General features: G+C 37.4%; 1 protein-coding gene across 3 annotated transcripts in view; it reads left to right on the plus strand.

Moving 5' to 3' along the window:
• The first annotated feature begins 455 nt into the window (after positions 1-455).
• Positions 456-16,741, plus strand: part of CEP162 (centrosomal protein 162) — a 52,870-nt gene continuing 36,584 nt past the window's right edge. For 2 of the 3 annotated variants that reach the window (XM_066547370.1, XM_066547369.1), the window contains exons 1-6: positions 456-685; positions 1,217-1,393; positions 2,224-2,327; positions 6,996-7,134; positions 15,988-16,140; positions 16,404-16,590. In XM_066547370.1, coding sequence (XP_066403467.1) covers positions 2,268-2,327; positions 6,996-7,134; positions 15,988-16,140; positions 16,404-16,590 — 539 coding nt within the window. In that variant the 5' untranslated portion in view covers positions 456-685; positions 1,217-1,393; positions 2,224-2,267. The remainder of the gene's footprint in view (positions 686-1,216; positions 1,394-2,223; positions 2,328-6,995; positions 7,135-15,987; positions 16,141-16,403; positions 16,591-16,741) is intronic. The other variant, XM_066547371.1, reaches the window with a different exon arrangement.

Consider the following 16,741-nt stretch of genomic DNA (forward strand, 5'->3'; position numbering starts at 1 on the left):
ACATGGAAAGCCCCCAACCTCAGACTGGTTCCTGAGTGCTCGGACACGGAAACCCCCCAGGCCCATGCTGGCTCCTGAACGGTCGGACATGGAATCGCCACCTCCCCAACCCCGTCCGCCCTGACCGCTCAGAGACCACCCCCGCCCGCCAGGGGGCGCCGCTCCCCATGCCGTCCCCTTCCGCCAGTGCCGCCCATCAATGGCGCCCGGACTCATGCTCGTCCCCGTCCCCGTCTCTGTCCCCTCGCGTGTCCCGCGGCGGGCATGGCACCCCGGCCCGCCCCCTCCCGTCCCGCGTGGCCGCCCCGGTGACGTGCGTCCCGCGGCGGGGCGGGCGGGGCAGAGGAAAGCGGATGGATTTGGCGGAATCACGTGACGCGGTCCCTGCTGCGGGCGGGACGGTGGCCGGGAGGGTTTCCCGGGCAACCGCGCCGCCGGCGAGCGGGGCCGCCGTGGCTGAGCGGGGCCCGGCGCGGTGCAGGTACGGGCCCGGTGCCCGGGCAGCGCACGGCTCCGAGCCGCGGCCAATTCCTTCTCCCGCTGCTCCCCGGGGCACCCGTCGGGCCTTGGAGCCGAGCCCTGCCCTGCGCCCCCGAGCCCCGCGCTGCCCTGCGCCCGCCGCGCGTGTGCTCCAGGGAAAGCCGGAGGAGGAAGAGGATGGGGTCACGGCTGGGATGATTAAAAGGTTACGCGAAATGTGTTAGGCTGTTTAAGCTTTCCTCCATCCCCGTGGTTTAGCCATACCTCCTCAAAACTTCCGCTTTTTGGGCTGTGTTGTAGCATGTATCCCAGCAAGTGCCGCCTTTGTTTTGTGCACGAAGTCATTTGTGAGCCGCCAGCTCTGAAGATATGGCTGAAAAGTATATTTGCTAAGGTTAATGTTTGCCTATGATCTTCTGTTACCGAAATTGTAAATATGTTTGTTGTCCTTGAAGTTACATATTGTTAGTTTTTATAAAAGATGTAATTAGAAGGTAGGCAGAAGAAAGCCGTCATTTTAATGGGAAGTAAAGATAATGTCAGGAGAATCACTTGGTTTTTCTGGCAAGGCTAGAATTAAATATTCCCCACTTGCTAAAGTAGCTGGCGCAGTTAGTAAATTGCTAAAGCATCCTGCGTTTAACATCGAGTGTGCTTTGATGTGAAAGTATAAAAGGATACTGGATTATGTGTGCCCTGAGAGGTAACGTTCCTAATCTCCTTACCATGTTTTCAGAGATATTGTCCAAATGCTTACATAAGGGTATCTTGCTGAATTCAACGCCTGGCCAGTCTGCTATAAAACTTCTTTTTTTTAACTGCCAAAGCCAAAGTGTCGGGTGGTCTATGGATGGATAAGGAGTGAAAGCAGGAAACAGTTGTCACAACTCGCCTGTCAAAATCAATTTACTAGGTAGGTAACAGTCCTGTGTACTGAGTGGGCTCCATACTGGGAGAAGTTTTATTTAATGGTAAAAGCACTTTTGCAAATGTTTAGCCCTTTTATGTTTACATCACACTTCTCGGGCTGGAAGATGCTAGTGCCGTTTAATGCTGCCATACATATGCAGTTTTGAAGGCAGCCATATGTGTTGAGCAGTGTGATACACAAAAGCTTTACAGCCTTTTGGTTGTTGGGCATATTTTATACCTGAAAAGTTGATGCAGACTTAGGGGAAGGAGAGGGGGGGCAAGTGTCATTGGCTTTCTCTGTCAGGGCAGATCAAACCAAATGCCATTCCCTAACCTTAAAAAGATTTACATGTATTTATTGTTTACTAAATCCAAAGCACAGCAGAGATGATGAAACAAAACTAACAGTGCCAGATGTTCCCAGTGTTGGAGAAGAAACATAGAAAGGAATTAAAAACCCTTAAAATGAAAATATTACTGCAATAGATTCTCTTTTGATTATTAAAAAAATGCTTGGTTGCTAAGAGAGCTGATTTTTGAAGAAAAATGTAAAGATGCTGAAGTGAATCTTATTTTCTTTATCCTTCAAAGTTTAGATGCTGAAGCTGGTGTTTTGGAAATGAGTATTTTGCTTGTAAGGAATTTGGGTGATCTAGATACATTTGTGCTGATTGTCTCATTCAGTAAATAGTTTTATAAGGGATGGGAGAATGATGTTTGTCATCTCTCAAGTTTTGGATTGGGGTTTTTTTGCTAATAGCTCTATTCAAGCAAATTATTAGGTTACATCAATTTCAGAATGCATTTAATTAACTTCAGTTTAAATTTTAGTTTTTAGACTCAGTTGTTTGGAAGGTAAAATCCAGCTGCAAATTATGGCTCATCGATTTTCAAAGGAAGAATTAGATGAGCAGTTTGAAGAGTTTCTGAAAGAGGTATGTTTGAGAGCAAGCTCACATCTCTATTCTCTATTAAAAAATGGGGAAAATTGAGTATGGAAGAATATGAAATGTAAGATTCAGCTCTCCTTTTATGACATAATTAACATAGCTGTCTTATCTATGGGTCTTAATTGCTAAGCCAAATTCATACTATTTTGCTGTATTGAAATCAAGAGAAGAGTTTTGTAATTAAATAAATATTTTTGTCATTGCCTGGTTGTATCTTCAGAAAGAGCCCTTGGTTCTTGATATTTGTTTCAGTTTTATTGTTGGTGCTACTTAGTACCAGAAGCTTCAAATTGATGTATAATTGAAAATGAGGTTAAAAAAATCTGCCTGTATACAAACACAAGCTACATTTTTAAAATTTCTGTATTTTTCTGTGCAGTGCTTACTTTCACTCAATTATATTTAAAAATTCATTTATAAAATGAAGCATGTTGTAGTGATTAGAAAATTTGAATTAGATTCCTTTAATTCCTCATGGTGCTTCATGGTTTTGAGTAGTGGCAAAATCATGCAAGTCTGTGGGTTGTGACTTAAGCTAAGAATAATCAGACATGATTGAGATGCCCTGACTAGCTATGTTTTTTTCAATGCAAGTAGACCTTTAATTTCAGAACTTGCCCTCTGGTCTGTCAGAACACAGTGTGGTAACCCTAAAACATAAATACTGCTACATAAGGCCTTTATTAGATTTTAATTCTGTATATAAGCATAACTAGTGATGGCAGAGAATATTTGTGGAGTCTCTGTTATATGTAATGTATGCATGAATTTTTTTTTTTAAGTAGAGGCTGTGTTACAATTTAATGACTTGTGAAAAGTAATTTAATTTAATGATGTAACTAACTTAGCACTCTTGAACTCACTGAAATTATTAATGTTAGTAAAATTAGAAAACTAGTCTTTGCATTTCTTTCAAAATTCTTTACTTACGGTTGTTACAGAGGGAGCTGCTCTGGGGAAGAGAAAGGAGTTTTATTCTTTTATTTGTTATGCACATCTTTGAAAACTCTGCATGTGATTCCTTCTAGTATTCCATTCCTCATTTGACACACTCTTCTTCCCCCTCAGCTACTGCCCACATTGAGGATGCTCATTAAAAAATTCATATGACTATTGAATTATTCTACGTGGCATTTGGAATGTCCCAGAGAATGTAACTTTAACAATTCATGTCTTAATTTTTTTTTAAATTTCAATCCAAAACTGTTTTCAAACTGCTAATCCAGTTTTTAAAAATATGCACTGTGATTTTTGCTAGCTAGATACCAGATAATCTGATATCTAGACCCAGAGAACAATGATGTTCTCTACTCTCTGTTATTTTTACACAGGCATCTTCTGCTATGTCCTTCTCCTTGCTTTTGTTTTTTATAAAAAGTGTTTGGCCTTTTAATACTAGAAAGATGAGAAACTGATGTGGTCCATTTCTTGAAATCTGTTTGTAGGTGATGTTTGTGTTGAGAGTGTCGCAGCAGGTGGGGAATAATAAAATCTGTTTCTCAGTAGATTGGAGCAGACTTAATATTGTTGAAGCAAATCTTTTAAAGAGGAAATGGAGCAGAATTTTTCCCTTTTAAATAACTCTTAATGAATCTGTGTTTGGGGTGAGGCTGTGTATGTATGTTTGTGATTAAAACATAGGAAGTTAAAAGAAAGACTGTATATACAGCTGGATGATGCAGGTCTAATATGAGGATTAAACTAAGTCTTTTGGCACATACACTGAACTTTAAAAGCTATCAGTGGGTTTTCAAGACTATTATTATACAGAAGGAAACACAAGTGTGTAATAACAATGACTGCATGTAGGATAAATCCTTTAATTATTCCCTCTGCCTGGTCATGCTTATTCCCAGCCCCTTGCCAAGACACCCTGTTGTCATCCAGAATTCTTCCCATAATCCTTCCTCCTCCACTGTCTGTGTTCCTGTTGTACATCCACTCCTCACCATCAGTATCTTGTTTTGGTGTGCTTCCTCCTATTGTCAAATGGATTTCCCTTGAGCATCATCTGTCATACTGGTTTAGCTCCAGGTTTTCAGTGCTTGCTGTGATATTCTCTTGGTATGTGCTATGTGAGGAAGTCTTTCTAATACACAGTGCTTCAATTAATTGAATTAATTGCCCTTTTTTGATGACTCAAAGCAATGTGAAAAAGCTGTTGTCTGCTTCTAGTATTTTCAGTTGACCTTTGTTCTACTTGATATTCATGGATTCTTGAGAAGGAAGATTTTCAAAAGGAAAGACTATACCATCCTTATTCGAATATCAGTAGAATGGTATCTGGAAGAGAAGCACTGCACATTAAGCCATGTTAGAGAAGCATTTTAACTTTTTATTAAAAGATCATATAGATTAACATATAATTGTGTAATAAAAGCATATTTTGGAGTAGACTTATTTAATTAAAAAATTCTGGGTTTATGTATTAATTAGGGCAACTAGTCATGAAAGTCTGAGTGGTTTAGATCAAATTCTGCATTACCTACCTTTTTTAAGTTCCTTCACATGCAAAGGAGGTGGTAAGCTGATGATGTGCTATGTAGTTGTTCTAGTTCTTAAAACTGCCTCTTTAGGCTTTTATCAATGCTGAGATTAAACAACTGACACTTTCTGTGTGTCTGTGTTCCTGAAAGGCTGAGAGGCTCTCTTATGAAGGAGGGGAAGGAAGAAGTTGGTGTGATTACTGGTGCTGAGAAGTCATTATGAGTCCAAAAAATTAATTGATGATTGGTTGATTTTCCTTTTTTTCAAAGGAAGGAAAAAAATTTGGAAGTTTTGCTGTTGGGACAACTGATATGCTGGGAAAAATGCAGCAGTATTTTTGTGTCAGCATTTCTCTCCCAGCTGCTGCACCTTTACTGTCTGCAGTTGACAAGATGGCTGGACGTGGAAAGTTTCCAGAATTTGAGCACAGCCTGTGGGAGTTGCAGGTTCTTTAGTTACAATCTACTAAGGAGAGTGAGCATTCACTGAAGTTCTACTTGCAGAGCAGAGGATACTGTTAGTTGTAAAAGAAACAGCAAGTGATAACAGAGCTTGCTTGAATCAAGCTCCTGTCAGTGCTTCCAGCTAGCAGGAGGCAGTCTGACCTTTGGGGACAATGGCACTAGTACTTGTGTTGTGACTAGTGTCAGGAAATTGTTATTAATGGGATATTTATTAGAAATCTAAAGCTGTTTTGTTCAATGTCACAGAGCCAACTTAGAGAAATTGCAATACATCCTGTTGTCTAGCAGTTTTATAATTTATTAAAATTGTGGGTTTTTTTAAGTGCAAGGCTCAGAACACTTCTTTCTTTCTAAGATATATGACAGACATTTAGTTTTCTCTAGTGAAACTGAAAGCTCTAAAGATGTTCTTCATCAGAGATACTAATAAGGATATTTTATTACAATTATTTTTCCTTAAATTATAGTTTTATATAATTGACATTTGATTTTTGAATGAAGAAGTTGAAATTTTAGTCATATAGTAAAAGTAGGCTTTTATGGCAGTGTTTTTAATGTAATAGGAGGCAGTAGATTGCAGAGGCTTGTTTTAATAAAACATACCCTTGTGTTTTCCATGTTAAGTATCCACAATCCTGTTGCCTCTAATGCTGGGTTTATACTATCAGATTTTCTTATTTGTGACTATTACAAAGGTGAAGCTTTTGAAATTTTCCCATGTGATGCATTTCATATGTGAATTCTTTGTTGCTTACCGTTTATGGCTTTTACTAAGTCTGTGCACCATATTCTCTAAGACACTTTAGGACAATTGGCTTTAACAGTTGTAACTAAAAATTTAGATTAAAATCATTCCATTCCCCTTAACCCCAGTTTGCTGCAGAAAGAATATGTAGAACATAAGGGTGCAGTGCAATAGTTTAATGAATATTTCCTTGTTCAGTGTGTGGATAGCTAATTGTGACTCTGAGCCTGCTGTAGGCCATAAAGAGCTTTATTAAAAGAAAGGAGCAGAGGTTAGTTGTCTTCTCCTTCCTGTTACTTATCAGTAACTTAAATTCATATGGTGTCCATACTCAGAGGATTCTTTTTCCATTGATTCAAGCCGTCAGTCAAAATCAGCATGGATGACTAACACATATGAAAGTTTAATATACAGTTGTGTAGGAATGGCTCTGGTATTTCTATTATATTCCATGAATACAAAGTATAAAATAAATTTCTGAAATCTGATTTGCTGGCAGCCAGAATGTTGCTAGTGCACATTTATTTTTAGAAAAATAATTTAATATTAATTTTAATATTAATATTTAAAAAATAATAATGTTCACATACAAAGCAAGGACAAGGTAAAATTGTTTCTGCTCTACTTCATTATCTTCAGGGATGTAGTCCAAGTTTTGGTTCTTATATGTCTTAACTAATTGAAAAAGAGCTGATTATGCTGTTCATTTTAACTTACATTCTCTGAAGAATTCCACTTTTAATATATACAAATTCTGGCAGTGGGATTATTAAAATATACATTTTTATTCCATATGAATATAGTTATTGTTCCCTAATCAGTTTTGTCATGCATATACAAAAATGGCAAACAGTGGGGAGTAATGAGAGGCATCTGGACTCAGAAGTCCAGAATTGAGTGACTGAAACAATGTAAACATGTAAAAGCTCTCTTTAATCTAGTATGCAATTTATTCAGTCTTTTTCAGATGATTCACTTGGAAATCCAAAGAAAAAGTCCAGCATTCTTGAGAAATTGGGACAGCCCAGGAAAAAAGAAAAGAAGAAAAAGGATTCAGTGCCCTGGTGGTTATCTGAGGAAGACTCGGATGATGGTGGTAAATTTAAAGTTTTTCAATGTTTTGGCCAGAGGGGGTCAGGCTAGTTCTTTCTCATACCAGGCATGTTAGGCCTGGTTTGAGATTAAGCTGATGCCACTCAAGTGTTTTAGAAGGTTACAGTGCAAGTTTGTAAAGCATAAAATTCAAATAGAATTGTATTTTTTAATGATTCATATTCAAGCTGTATGCAAGCTGTCTGATGGGTTTTTTTCTGTAGCTTTTGAATTAATCAAACTTGTAAAAAATAAGCACATTATCAATAGTAAAATAATTAGAAAATATAATTTACAAACTCGCAGAAATATTTGTATATGTGTTTTGTAGCCAGCCTGTTCTTTATACTGACTTTTTATAGTTTTCTGTTTTCAAAACTGTAGTGGAAAAAGACCAGTTTGTATAAACGTGTGCTAACTTCAACATTTGTAGTAGGTTGGAAAAGCACAAAGAAAGAAAAACTTTTCAACACCAGCTGAATCCAAGATGTATGTCTTCAGTATTCTCAACATTTCCCTTGCCAAGAACTGTGGCTCAAGGCAAAATGGGCTGTGATGACATGATTGCTGGTTCAGTATCGACACAGTCACATAGTGCTGGAAGAAAATATATAATTGTTTGCAAGCTTTCCACCTCTATGTTTTTTAATTTTCGACATTGTCTTCTTGTTGGGTAGTAAAACCTATAGTAGTGAGTTTCCACAGGATGTTTGCCCTCTTCTTCTTGTAGTAATTGGTGGTTTCTTAATTTTCATTATTTGTATTAATTGCAAGTGGACCCTAACAGAAAGTTACAAAAATAATTTTTTTCATCTGACAGAGTTAAAATACTACTGGTAGTCTCAGATTTTAAGACTATCTGTCAGTGTCATCTTAGTGAGGGGTCAAATCCTAGTCAGCAGTTGTGCCATTTAGGCTTAATCCTAATAGGTGGTACCTGGACTTCTTATCTGTCTTGGCCTTTTAAGATGTTGATGTAAAACTCAGATGGATATGAGAAAATTCTTATCAGGTGGTCATGATATATGATATATGATGATTTCCTTTCAGCTTTTCAAATAATGTAAAAATGGAGTGTTCTTGCTGGGCAATGTGAGAAGGAAGAGGTTACCATGACTTCATTTTTCTACATACTCTCAAAGAAAATTCTGATGACTTAGAAGCTCAGCACGTTTCCATGGTTTTTCTGAGATGCTTGAGGCAACCCAACTTTGATACTTATGGTAGAAAACACACTGAAATAGGTTTCTAAAGGGCAGGCTGATTACAAGTTTTAGAGAACAGTGCTTGTGTGGATTAAGTAAAATTAAAAACAGAGTCACCAGAAACAATGTGATTATATTGAGATGTTCTATCCAATCAATTTCTACCACTGTTGTTTTTAAAATTAAGAATATCTTATCAGTTGTGCAGGTTAACTAGAGATAAAGCTATTAGAACTGGAACAAACTTTATCTACACTTTACTGATGTGTGAAATACCTGGTAAACTTTTCAAGGTGTCTCTTAAGAAAAGCTTCTCATTTAACAGAAAAACATTCAGAAGGTGAGCCTCCCCAGTTTTGCCAGTATGGAATCAATTTACATGCAAAAGAAGCTAGCCTGTTCATATTCATACTGTTGATGGTTTTTGGGGGTTTTTTTGGAGGGAGTTCAAAGTAATCTGTGTGTAATGCAATTTGACTCCAAGATCCAACATCTTGGCAGTTGGACATAACAAAGCTGAGAATATAGGAGCGAACGCCAAGTGTGCCAGATCCGTGCACAGAATTCTTCCCTGAGCACCGTTTTTGCCAGGCAGATTATTAGTTTTATTTCATTTACTGCTCTGTCACCACTCTGCATAGAATAGCACACTCATGGGGCATATGCAATAAGCCATATCCCACCTACTACTTTAATACTGCCAAGCAGAGGGGCCTTTAATTCCTGCTAGAGGGCCTTCCACTTTCTGTCTTAGCAAGAAGGTGGTAACTCCATGGAATGAAGTGGATCTCCTGGTTGCGGCATCCCAGGAGGAAAGGGATATATTTGTCACACTGGACACTTGTAAATGGTATCAGTTGCAAAATGTGTGCTATGATGAATCCCCTTCTGCAAGGTAGGGTCTAGTTGAAGGGCAATTAACCTAGAGTCAAAAGAGAGCCATTTGCAGAGGCCACCTTGACCACCTTTGGGATAAATTGAGTTTTCCTCTGCAGTTTTATGTGGCTATGATTTTACTTCATGTAGATATATTTGTGGTGTTTAAAAATGACAGGTTGGGTGACTGTAAGGAATTCAGTGTGGATAGGCTTCCAGAACTGCTCATGTTTTCCTCTGTGTATCTCTCTGTTTTTCTTGTGTGCTTCCAAGTACTTTGTCAAATACTATTTTGCCATGTCTAATATTCTCAGCATGTGTTTGTTGTGTGGTGTATTGCTCAAACTAATAACGGTGGATGATGGCACAGCAACGTTGCAATCTAAGTTACTGCACTGGATGACTGAGAAGATGATTTAGACTTGTAGTTCTTTGTAAGGTTATATGTAAACATCTCCTAAATAGCAAAATATTTTCTTATGGGAGAAAGTAGTAACACTGCTGTGATGCTAACAAACATGAAAATAAACTAAATTTAATTTCAGGAAAGTGTAATGTCAGCATGCTTCAAAATTTTTTTGAGACCCTTGTGTGTCCTTCTAGGCTGGAACCTTCATATTCGTTGCAGATAGGACATAGTCAATAGACTATCAGCTAATAGAAGTGTTTTTAAAGTTGTTTTATCACAAAACAACTTTAAAAACAAAATTAGTGTTTTTAAAGTTATCATCATGAATCAAACTTATATAAATGCTTAAATCTACCTTCACCCACAGTGTGGCAGTGCATTCATTACAAATGTGTGCTCCATATGTATAAGTTGATGTCTTTGGGTATGACTGTTTAGAGATAATGTTATCTGAAGAAAGTCTGGATAATTAGCTAGTGTAATACACCAAGCTGATATGTTGCTTGCAGTTTGAGGTTTTGAGTTACTTCATTATCTATGTCACACTTTCTTGAAAGACAAAGAGAAGAAGATTAAATATGTGCTCTACACTTACTTGTTGTCTGTTCTTTTTTTTTTTTTTCCCAAGGCATCTTGTTGCAGAAGTCCCAGGAAATAGGTAGAGAGTTAAACTAATAGCCTGTTTCACTGAGAAGTATAAAGTACATTTTAAAATAACTCCATGAGTTATTCTAGTTTAAACTGTTTGCTCTTCAGCTTTAAACTGGAATGTGCAAATTATGATTCAAGACACTGTCTTCCATATTGGACAGGTTGGAGACTTAGGTGATGTCCTTTCTACTTGCTTTTGTCATTTAAATGATAAAAAGAAATTGGATACTAAGAATTCCTGTCCTGTCTTGCTTGCATGTCTGTTCCTGCTGTTTGTCTTTTCAAGATTTTCAAATAAAATTTGTTAAAGTGAGAAAAGAGAAGAAACTGACAGAAAGCCATGCTGAAGCAGTGGAAAATACTGAACAAAAGAGTCCCCATTCCCAGTCTGGTATTTGATTAAATATGTTTTGGTATATTTATTCAGTATCAACCTTGTATTATTAGTGTGTTTTCTGTAGAAAATCCTTAGCAAACTGTCCATTTGACCAAGCTGCCACATACTTCTTTTATCATTTTCAAAAGAAATTAATAATTGTGTGAATTTTTGCTCAGTTGTTGTAGCATTATATATCCCTACATATAGTGATATAGTAGGACAGACAGTATTTCATGTCAGCCTGGGGAAAGGGGGAAATAACTTCAAAAATCTGAACAAAATGTACTAAGTACTAATGTACTTCCTATTTACTACATCTTTAGTAAATAGAATGTCTGTTATACTTCCTGCATTTCATACTCGAGAAATATTAATATTCATTGTTCTACTTGTTTAATTCCAAAGATAGCAGTCAGATAAGCATTTTACTTATTTTCTGTTGATGTAGTTCTTTTCCCTTTGCTTACAAATGTGCTGCTTTGTGCATGCTGCCCCTGGAATGGAGACAGCAGTTAGTATAAATGAAAAACTTAAATTGTTTAATCTGCACTGCAGGATTATTTTAGTCAGTGTAACTTTAGATTCAGCATTTTATGTGGGTCATTTTGTTATCTGAAAAGAAACTCCAGCAAATAAGTAGGAATTATAAGCATTGATCCATTAAATACTTCTGTATAAAAGACAACAGCAATTAACTTGTCCTGATTTAAGCATGGCATTGGTGTTAAATTCAAGCAGATCAGTAATGTTTTGGAGAGCCATGAAAATGTAATATTTGGCACTTGGTCTTTGGATCATGTTGGTGATGTAGTTTGTAGACTATAGAACATCTCCTGTGCTAGTTTTCTAGAATGTATGTGCAGTCTAGAAAATGTATGTATATGTTTTCATAAGCCTCATTTGCATAGAATAGGTGTAAAGCATCTAGGTCTGGGAGATAAATACTAAAAATGAATTTATTTCTCAAATCAGGATTATTTGAAATATACTAATAGGATGGGCTAATACTAATGGAATAGGAGGACCTCTGTACTTATTTCAAATTACTGTTTTAAAAGGTATCAGGTGTTTGCATTATTTGTAATAGATGGTATGCTGAAAACACTTCTAGTTTCCCAGTAAGTGTGGGAGAATATAGATTTAGAGGAGTATTGCCTTGCTAGTGAAGTTCCTCATTAGTTGAGAGAATAATGGACCTATGCATTGTATCAGAATGGATTTCTCTCAATTTCTCTTCTTGCTGCACCAGCTTCCTTTAGTTATCTTGGATGTTTGAGCTGTGTTAAGGTCTGGTCACATATCCCCATACTCCTGTTCTAAGTAGCAGAAGTATTTGGCTTGATGTCCTAGCCTACTCTATCTTGTGTTGAGGTGAACTCAAAAGACCCATAAATAAGAGTTTTATCAGAATTACTCAATTCTGAAGCCTCTTCCACTGTGACAATTTTAACATGGCAAAATCCAACACAGACCATCTGGCTAGCCTAAGGTAGATGAAGGCTGTAGTATAGCTGTAGGAGTCCAGAGGAGGCCACTAAGGTGGTCAGAGGGGTGGAGGACCTCTTCTATGAGAAAAGGCTGAGAGAATTGGCTTTGTTAAGCCCAGGAAAGTGACTTCAGGGTGACTCAACTGTGTCCTTGCAGTACATGAAGGGAGCCTGCAAGAAAGATGGAGAGAGACTTTTGACAAGAGCATGTAGTGACAGGCCAAGGGGGAATAATATCACTCTAAAAGAGAGTAGCTTTAGATTAGGTATTAGGAGGAAGTTCTTTGCTGTGACAGTGAATGGGTTGCTCAGAGAAGCTGTGGATGCCCCATCCCTGGAAGTGTTAAAGGCCAGATTGGATGGGCCTGTGAGCAATCTGGTCTAGTGAAAGGTGTCCCTGCCCATGGCAGGGGCATTGGAGCTGGATGCTCTTTAAGGTCCTTTCCAACCCAAAATTCAATGATTCTTTGATCCTGAGAGCAGTTTTCAGCATAGGTGCTGTTATCTAAAACTTAATTCTGCTAACATGAATGGAATTTGCTTTGCTGCTGAGTAAGTCCCCACAAGGGTTAGAGCAAACAAATGCAGTTCTTATATCTGACAGTGATAAAGACAGTAATAATTTATACTGATGTACCTATGTTTTCCCACTTTTCTTTGTACCAGCCTACATGCTTCCTTTCAAACCTTGGAGTAAAAACCTTTTACTGTTGAAGTAATTTTACTAGTTTTCTTTGTTTTCAGGTCATTTATTGAGCTTCTAGAACAGTGTAATTGAATACAAAGTGTACCTGTATCAAGAATCTTTTTAAAAATAAGAAAAAAAGGATAGAGAAGAGTAGTTCTATTTCCAGAAGTTATAAGTATTTACTTTAATTTTTACTTACAGGTAGAAAATTAGAAGTAATTCAGTGTACAAGAAACTGAACTGTATTACTTTTTCAGAAGTGTCTGAAAGACTTTGAAGTCTCACATCTTGTTCTTCTCTTTATTCCCTGTCCACTATGCATTAAAATTTATAATGCTTATGGACACTTAGAAGTAGTTCCCTCTAAATCTTCCAGTGCATCTCGCAGCAAGGCTTTGTCTAAATCCAAAATGTTGGAAAAATTTCATAAGGACAAGAAATATTCGTACTTAAACAAAGAAGAAGGAGCCCTCGCTTCTGACAGTCCATGCAATTCTGAGGGTAACAAATTTACTGTATTTTTATGGTATTAAAAAGGTAAAATGACTCAATTCTGACAGTCTTGGTCAGATTAGGAAAAAAAGAAGTTACTTTTTTGAGGTAGATGTTTGTTATTATCAGTTTGAGTCCTTTGTTTTTAAATGTTTCTCTGCAAGTATGGTCATTATAAATACTCAAAGTGAAACTCAAGTTCTTATTTTAATTCAAGTGGCTGTACTTGAAAAAAAGAATACCATATATCATTAGCCTTACAAAATGTTGCTTAGAAACATACAGGTAGTGAAATCTTTGGCATTCAAGATAACTACTTAAGGAGCTTTTAAGAGAAGTAATACCCACTCCACAAAAACAAATGGCTCTTGCTAACCTCACTGAAATCCATGGGACTGTTCAAACACAAAAACACAATGAAGAGACTGTTAAATCCATATGAGTTGATATTTTCTCCAGGTTTGATAAGTTTCTCAGAGTCCAGATTGTGTAGGGTGAGAGAAAACAAATATTCTTGCCTTCACTAGCCGTGAGTGGTGTGTGTGGGTGTTGAGAATGGCTAAGTTGCAAAGTTAATAGCTGCAGAAACAGTATTTGATTTTTAAGGAAGGTGCTTTTTAAAAAAACTTCTGATTTGACTCAAACCCTAACTAGCAAAATATTTAAAAATTATTAGATAGCTTACATAAACCCTGTGAAGCCTCCAAGATCATTGTACATCTGCTGAGAAATTTCACTCTATATCAGATGATTTAAATTTAAAAAACACAGGAAAATGTTTTCTTTAAACTTTTGTTCTATTAAACATTCTAATTGGGTTTTTTTACTGTTGTATAATCCTTTCTCCTTTCTTGCAAATCTCTAGATAGGAGGTCAGTTGCAGTTACCATTTGATTCTGCTAATATATTCTCATTCAAAAATAGGGTGTTGGAGGTCTGGTGAGGGTATGGCTAATCTAAAGCTCTGCAAAAAACTTGTGATCCAGCTGCAAACAGACTCCTATTTGCTGTCTTGATAACTAGAATAGAGTGCATCTGAGTAAATTACTTTAAATTACTGCATTTGGCTACCTAAGAAATGGGCTATTTGTAGTTTTTTACTTCTTTTCAGCACTTTGAGCTTTCCATTTTCTGCTTTTCAATGTAGCAACATGTATTTATTTCGGCATTAACTTTCTATACATGTGGAGCTTGCCTTTTAGACAATGTCTCTGACATTTATTTGTTGCATGCAGGGCAAGTCAGTCAGAGCTCTATATTGAGGAGAGAGCTGAGGTTAGATACAGGGATGGGGATTTCCAAGGTGTGGAATCTTCTACACTTAGCCTCCCAAAAAGACATGCAAGGGAACTTTATCATCAAAATCCAGAAAATAAACCTATTCCGTTTTTTTAAAAAGGAGGCTCTTACAATCAGAATGGACATGCTGAGGGCTGCCCAGTAGGGAGGGAAAAGGTGTTGAGGCTCCTACTTTCCCACCTTCCCTCACCCTAAGTACATTTTCAGTACCAAAGGGAAAGGATTGTCCATTGTCATGATATAGGCAAGTATGGCATTTTTAAATGGGACTTGTATGGGCTTGTGTAGAGAACAGAGGAAGATCCCAGAGCTGAAGCACTTGGTCAGCACATGGAAGACTGATTTAGTGTAATTGATGTATGGATCTCCTCCAGTCTCCTGCAGCAGGAAATGAGCTGTTGTCAGTATCTTCACCCTTCTGGTGTGCTCAGTACAAGGACACAGCTACATCTCAACATCATGTGGCCAGGCAGGACAAAAAATTCTGAGTGTTACCAACTGACAATTCATGTTGGAAAAAACAGACTTAGTTTATGTTCCCTTCTGTGAGAACTGTTAAATAACTTCATGTGTCATTTGATAAAATGCATAAGCAGCTTTTCTCCTATCCCGCCTCCAATGAGAACTTATTCAGAATCTGAGTATAAACCTGTGTGTTTTGCAGGCAGGCAGAAGGGAGTTTTTTGAAGTAGGAGTGTCCTGCGATATCTGGCTTTTAGTCTTCCATAAGGAAGTAGATATGGCAGTGTTCTGCCTGAGAGCCAGGAAAAAGTTGTTAGTTGTTGTTGTGATATTGAACCCTCACAACAGTGAAATTGCAATGAGGAGAGAGCAGCTACCAATTGTAATTGCATAAATGTATAGAATGGCATAACTGGGTGTTCATCAATGACTTTTAAGAGACTTTGATTACTATTTTTTTCCTTATAGCCTTTAAGCAACAAATGAAATGTAGCTGCCAAGCCAATGGCTTAGCAAGTTAAAAAAATCTGTGGTGATCTGAGGTAGTAAATCAGATAAAATGGACTGGGTTTTAAGAAAGAAATGTCAATTTCTGTATAGGGTCTGTGTGTGAAATTGTCTTTCATGAGTAATGTGATAGTAATTCAGGTGCATTTGACTCATGCTGAACTTTAGGTATGTGTGCAGATATGAAAGATAGGAAGATAATGTTTATAATAGCTTAATTAATTAAACAAGATTTACATATAGAATCAGTGGAAATTAGGTGAATGCGACTCGTGAGACTGTACATCTTTGCAGTTGCAATGCGAGATTAAAACTGGTAGTTCTGGAAAGAGACTAGAAAAATGATGTGTCATACAAGTAACTTTTAGATGGTAATCAAGAATATTGCAACTTTGTTCCTAGGAATGCTTGAAACCAATGGAAACTTTCTCAAGATGCAAAACACTTCACAGCCTGTGGGAGAAGGTCATGAAAACATGGATGTGGAAAAGATGCAGCTTGAGAAAAGTAATGGAGATGCTGTATCTTTGAGTAGAGACAGCCTGGAAACAAATGGTGAGAACTGAGACCCCAACATTTCGTCAAGTTAACTAGATCTAAATAAATTACCGTTAAAAGCAGTTTACCTTCATTCATTTCAAGATGGGATTCTTCAGTTCTGTCAGCTGTGTCGTGAACTGAAGTCTCCTAGTACTAGTTTGTAATGATTTGATACCATTAATACTTTATAAGTCTGGCTGTAGTTGTTGTTAACTATTTTGGCTATTCTGTGTGGACATAGAGCACAGACACATTTTATTTTCTTCTCTGAAATTTAGATTCAGTTTTAGCTTCTGGGCCTAATCAAAGCATCGTAGGAGTTGGATTGGATACCTTGGAAGAACAAGAAGAAAAAGAGATCTTCTTTGCCAAGCTTGAACGAGAAGCTTCCTCTACTCTTGATTATTCAAGATTAAATAAAGAGCTGGATTCCAATGATTCTGTCATACTAGCACCATTTGTACGGTAATTTAGAGGGAAGAAAGGTTGTGGACTGTATTAGTGGGCACATGTGGATTGGGTATCACCACTGAGATCTTGTTGGATGTATCCTGTATATAATTTCAGACAGTTTTTTGTTTGTTTATTGTGGTCTGGCTTTTTTTCTTGAAGACAA

This window comes from Molothrus aeneus, chromosome 3, assembly GCF_037042795.1.
Source record: "Molothrus aeneus isolate 106 chromosome 3, BPBGC_Maene_1.0, whole genome shotgun sequence".
NCBI classification, from domain to species: domain Eukaryota; kingdom Metazoa; phylum Chordata; class Aves; order Passeriformes; family Icteridae; genus Molothrus; species Molothrus aeneus.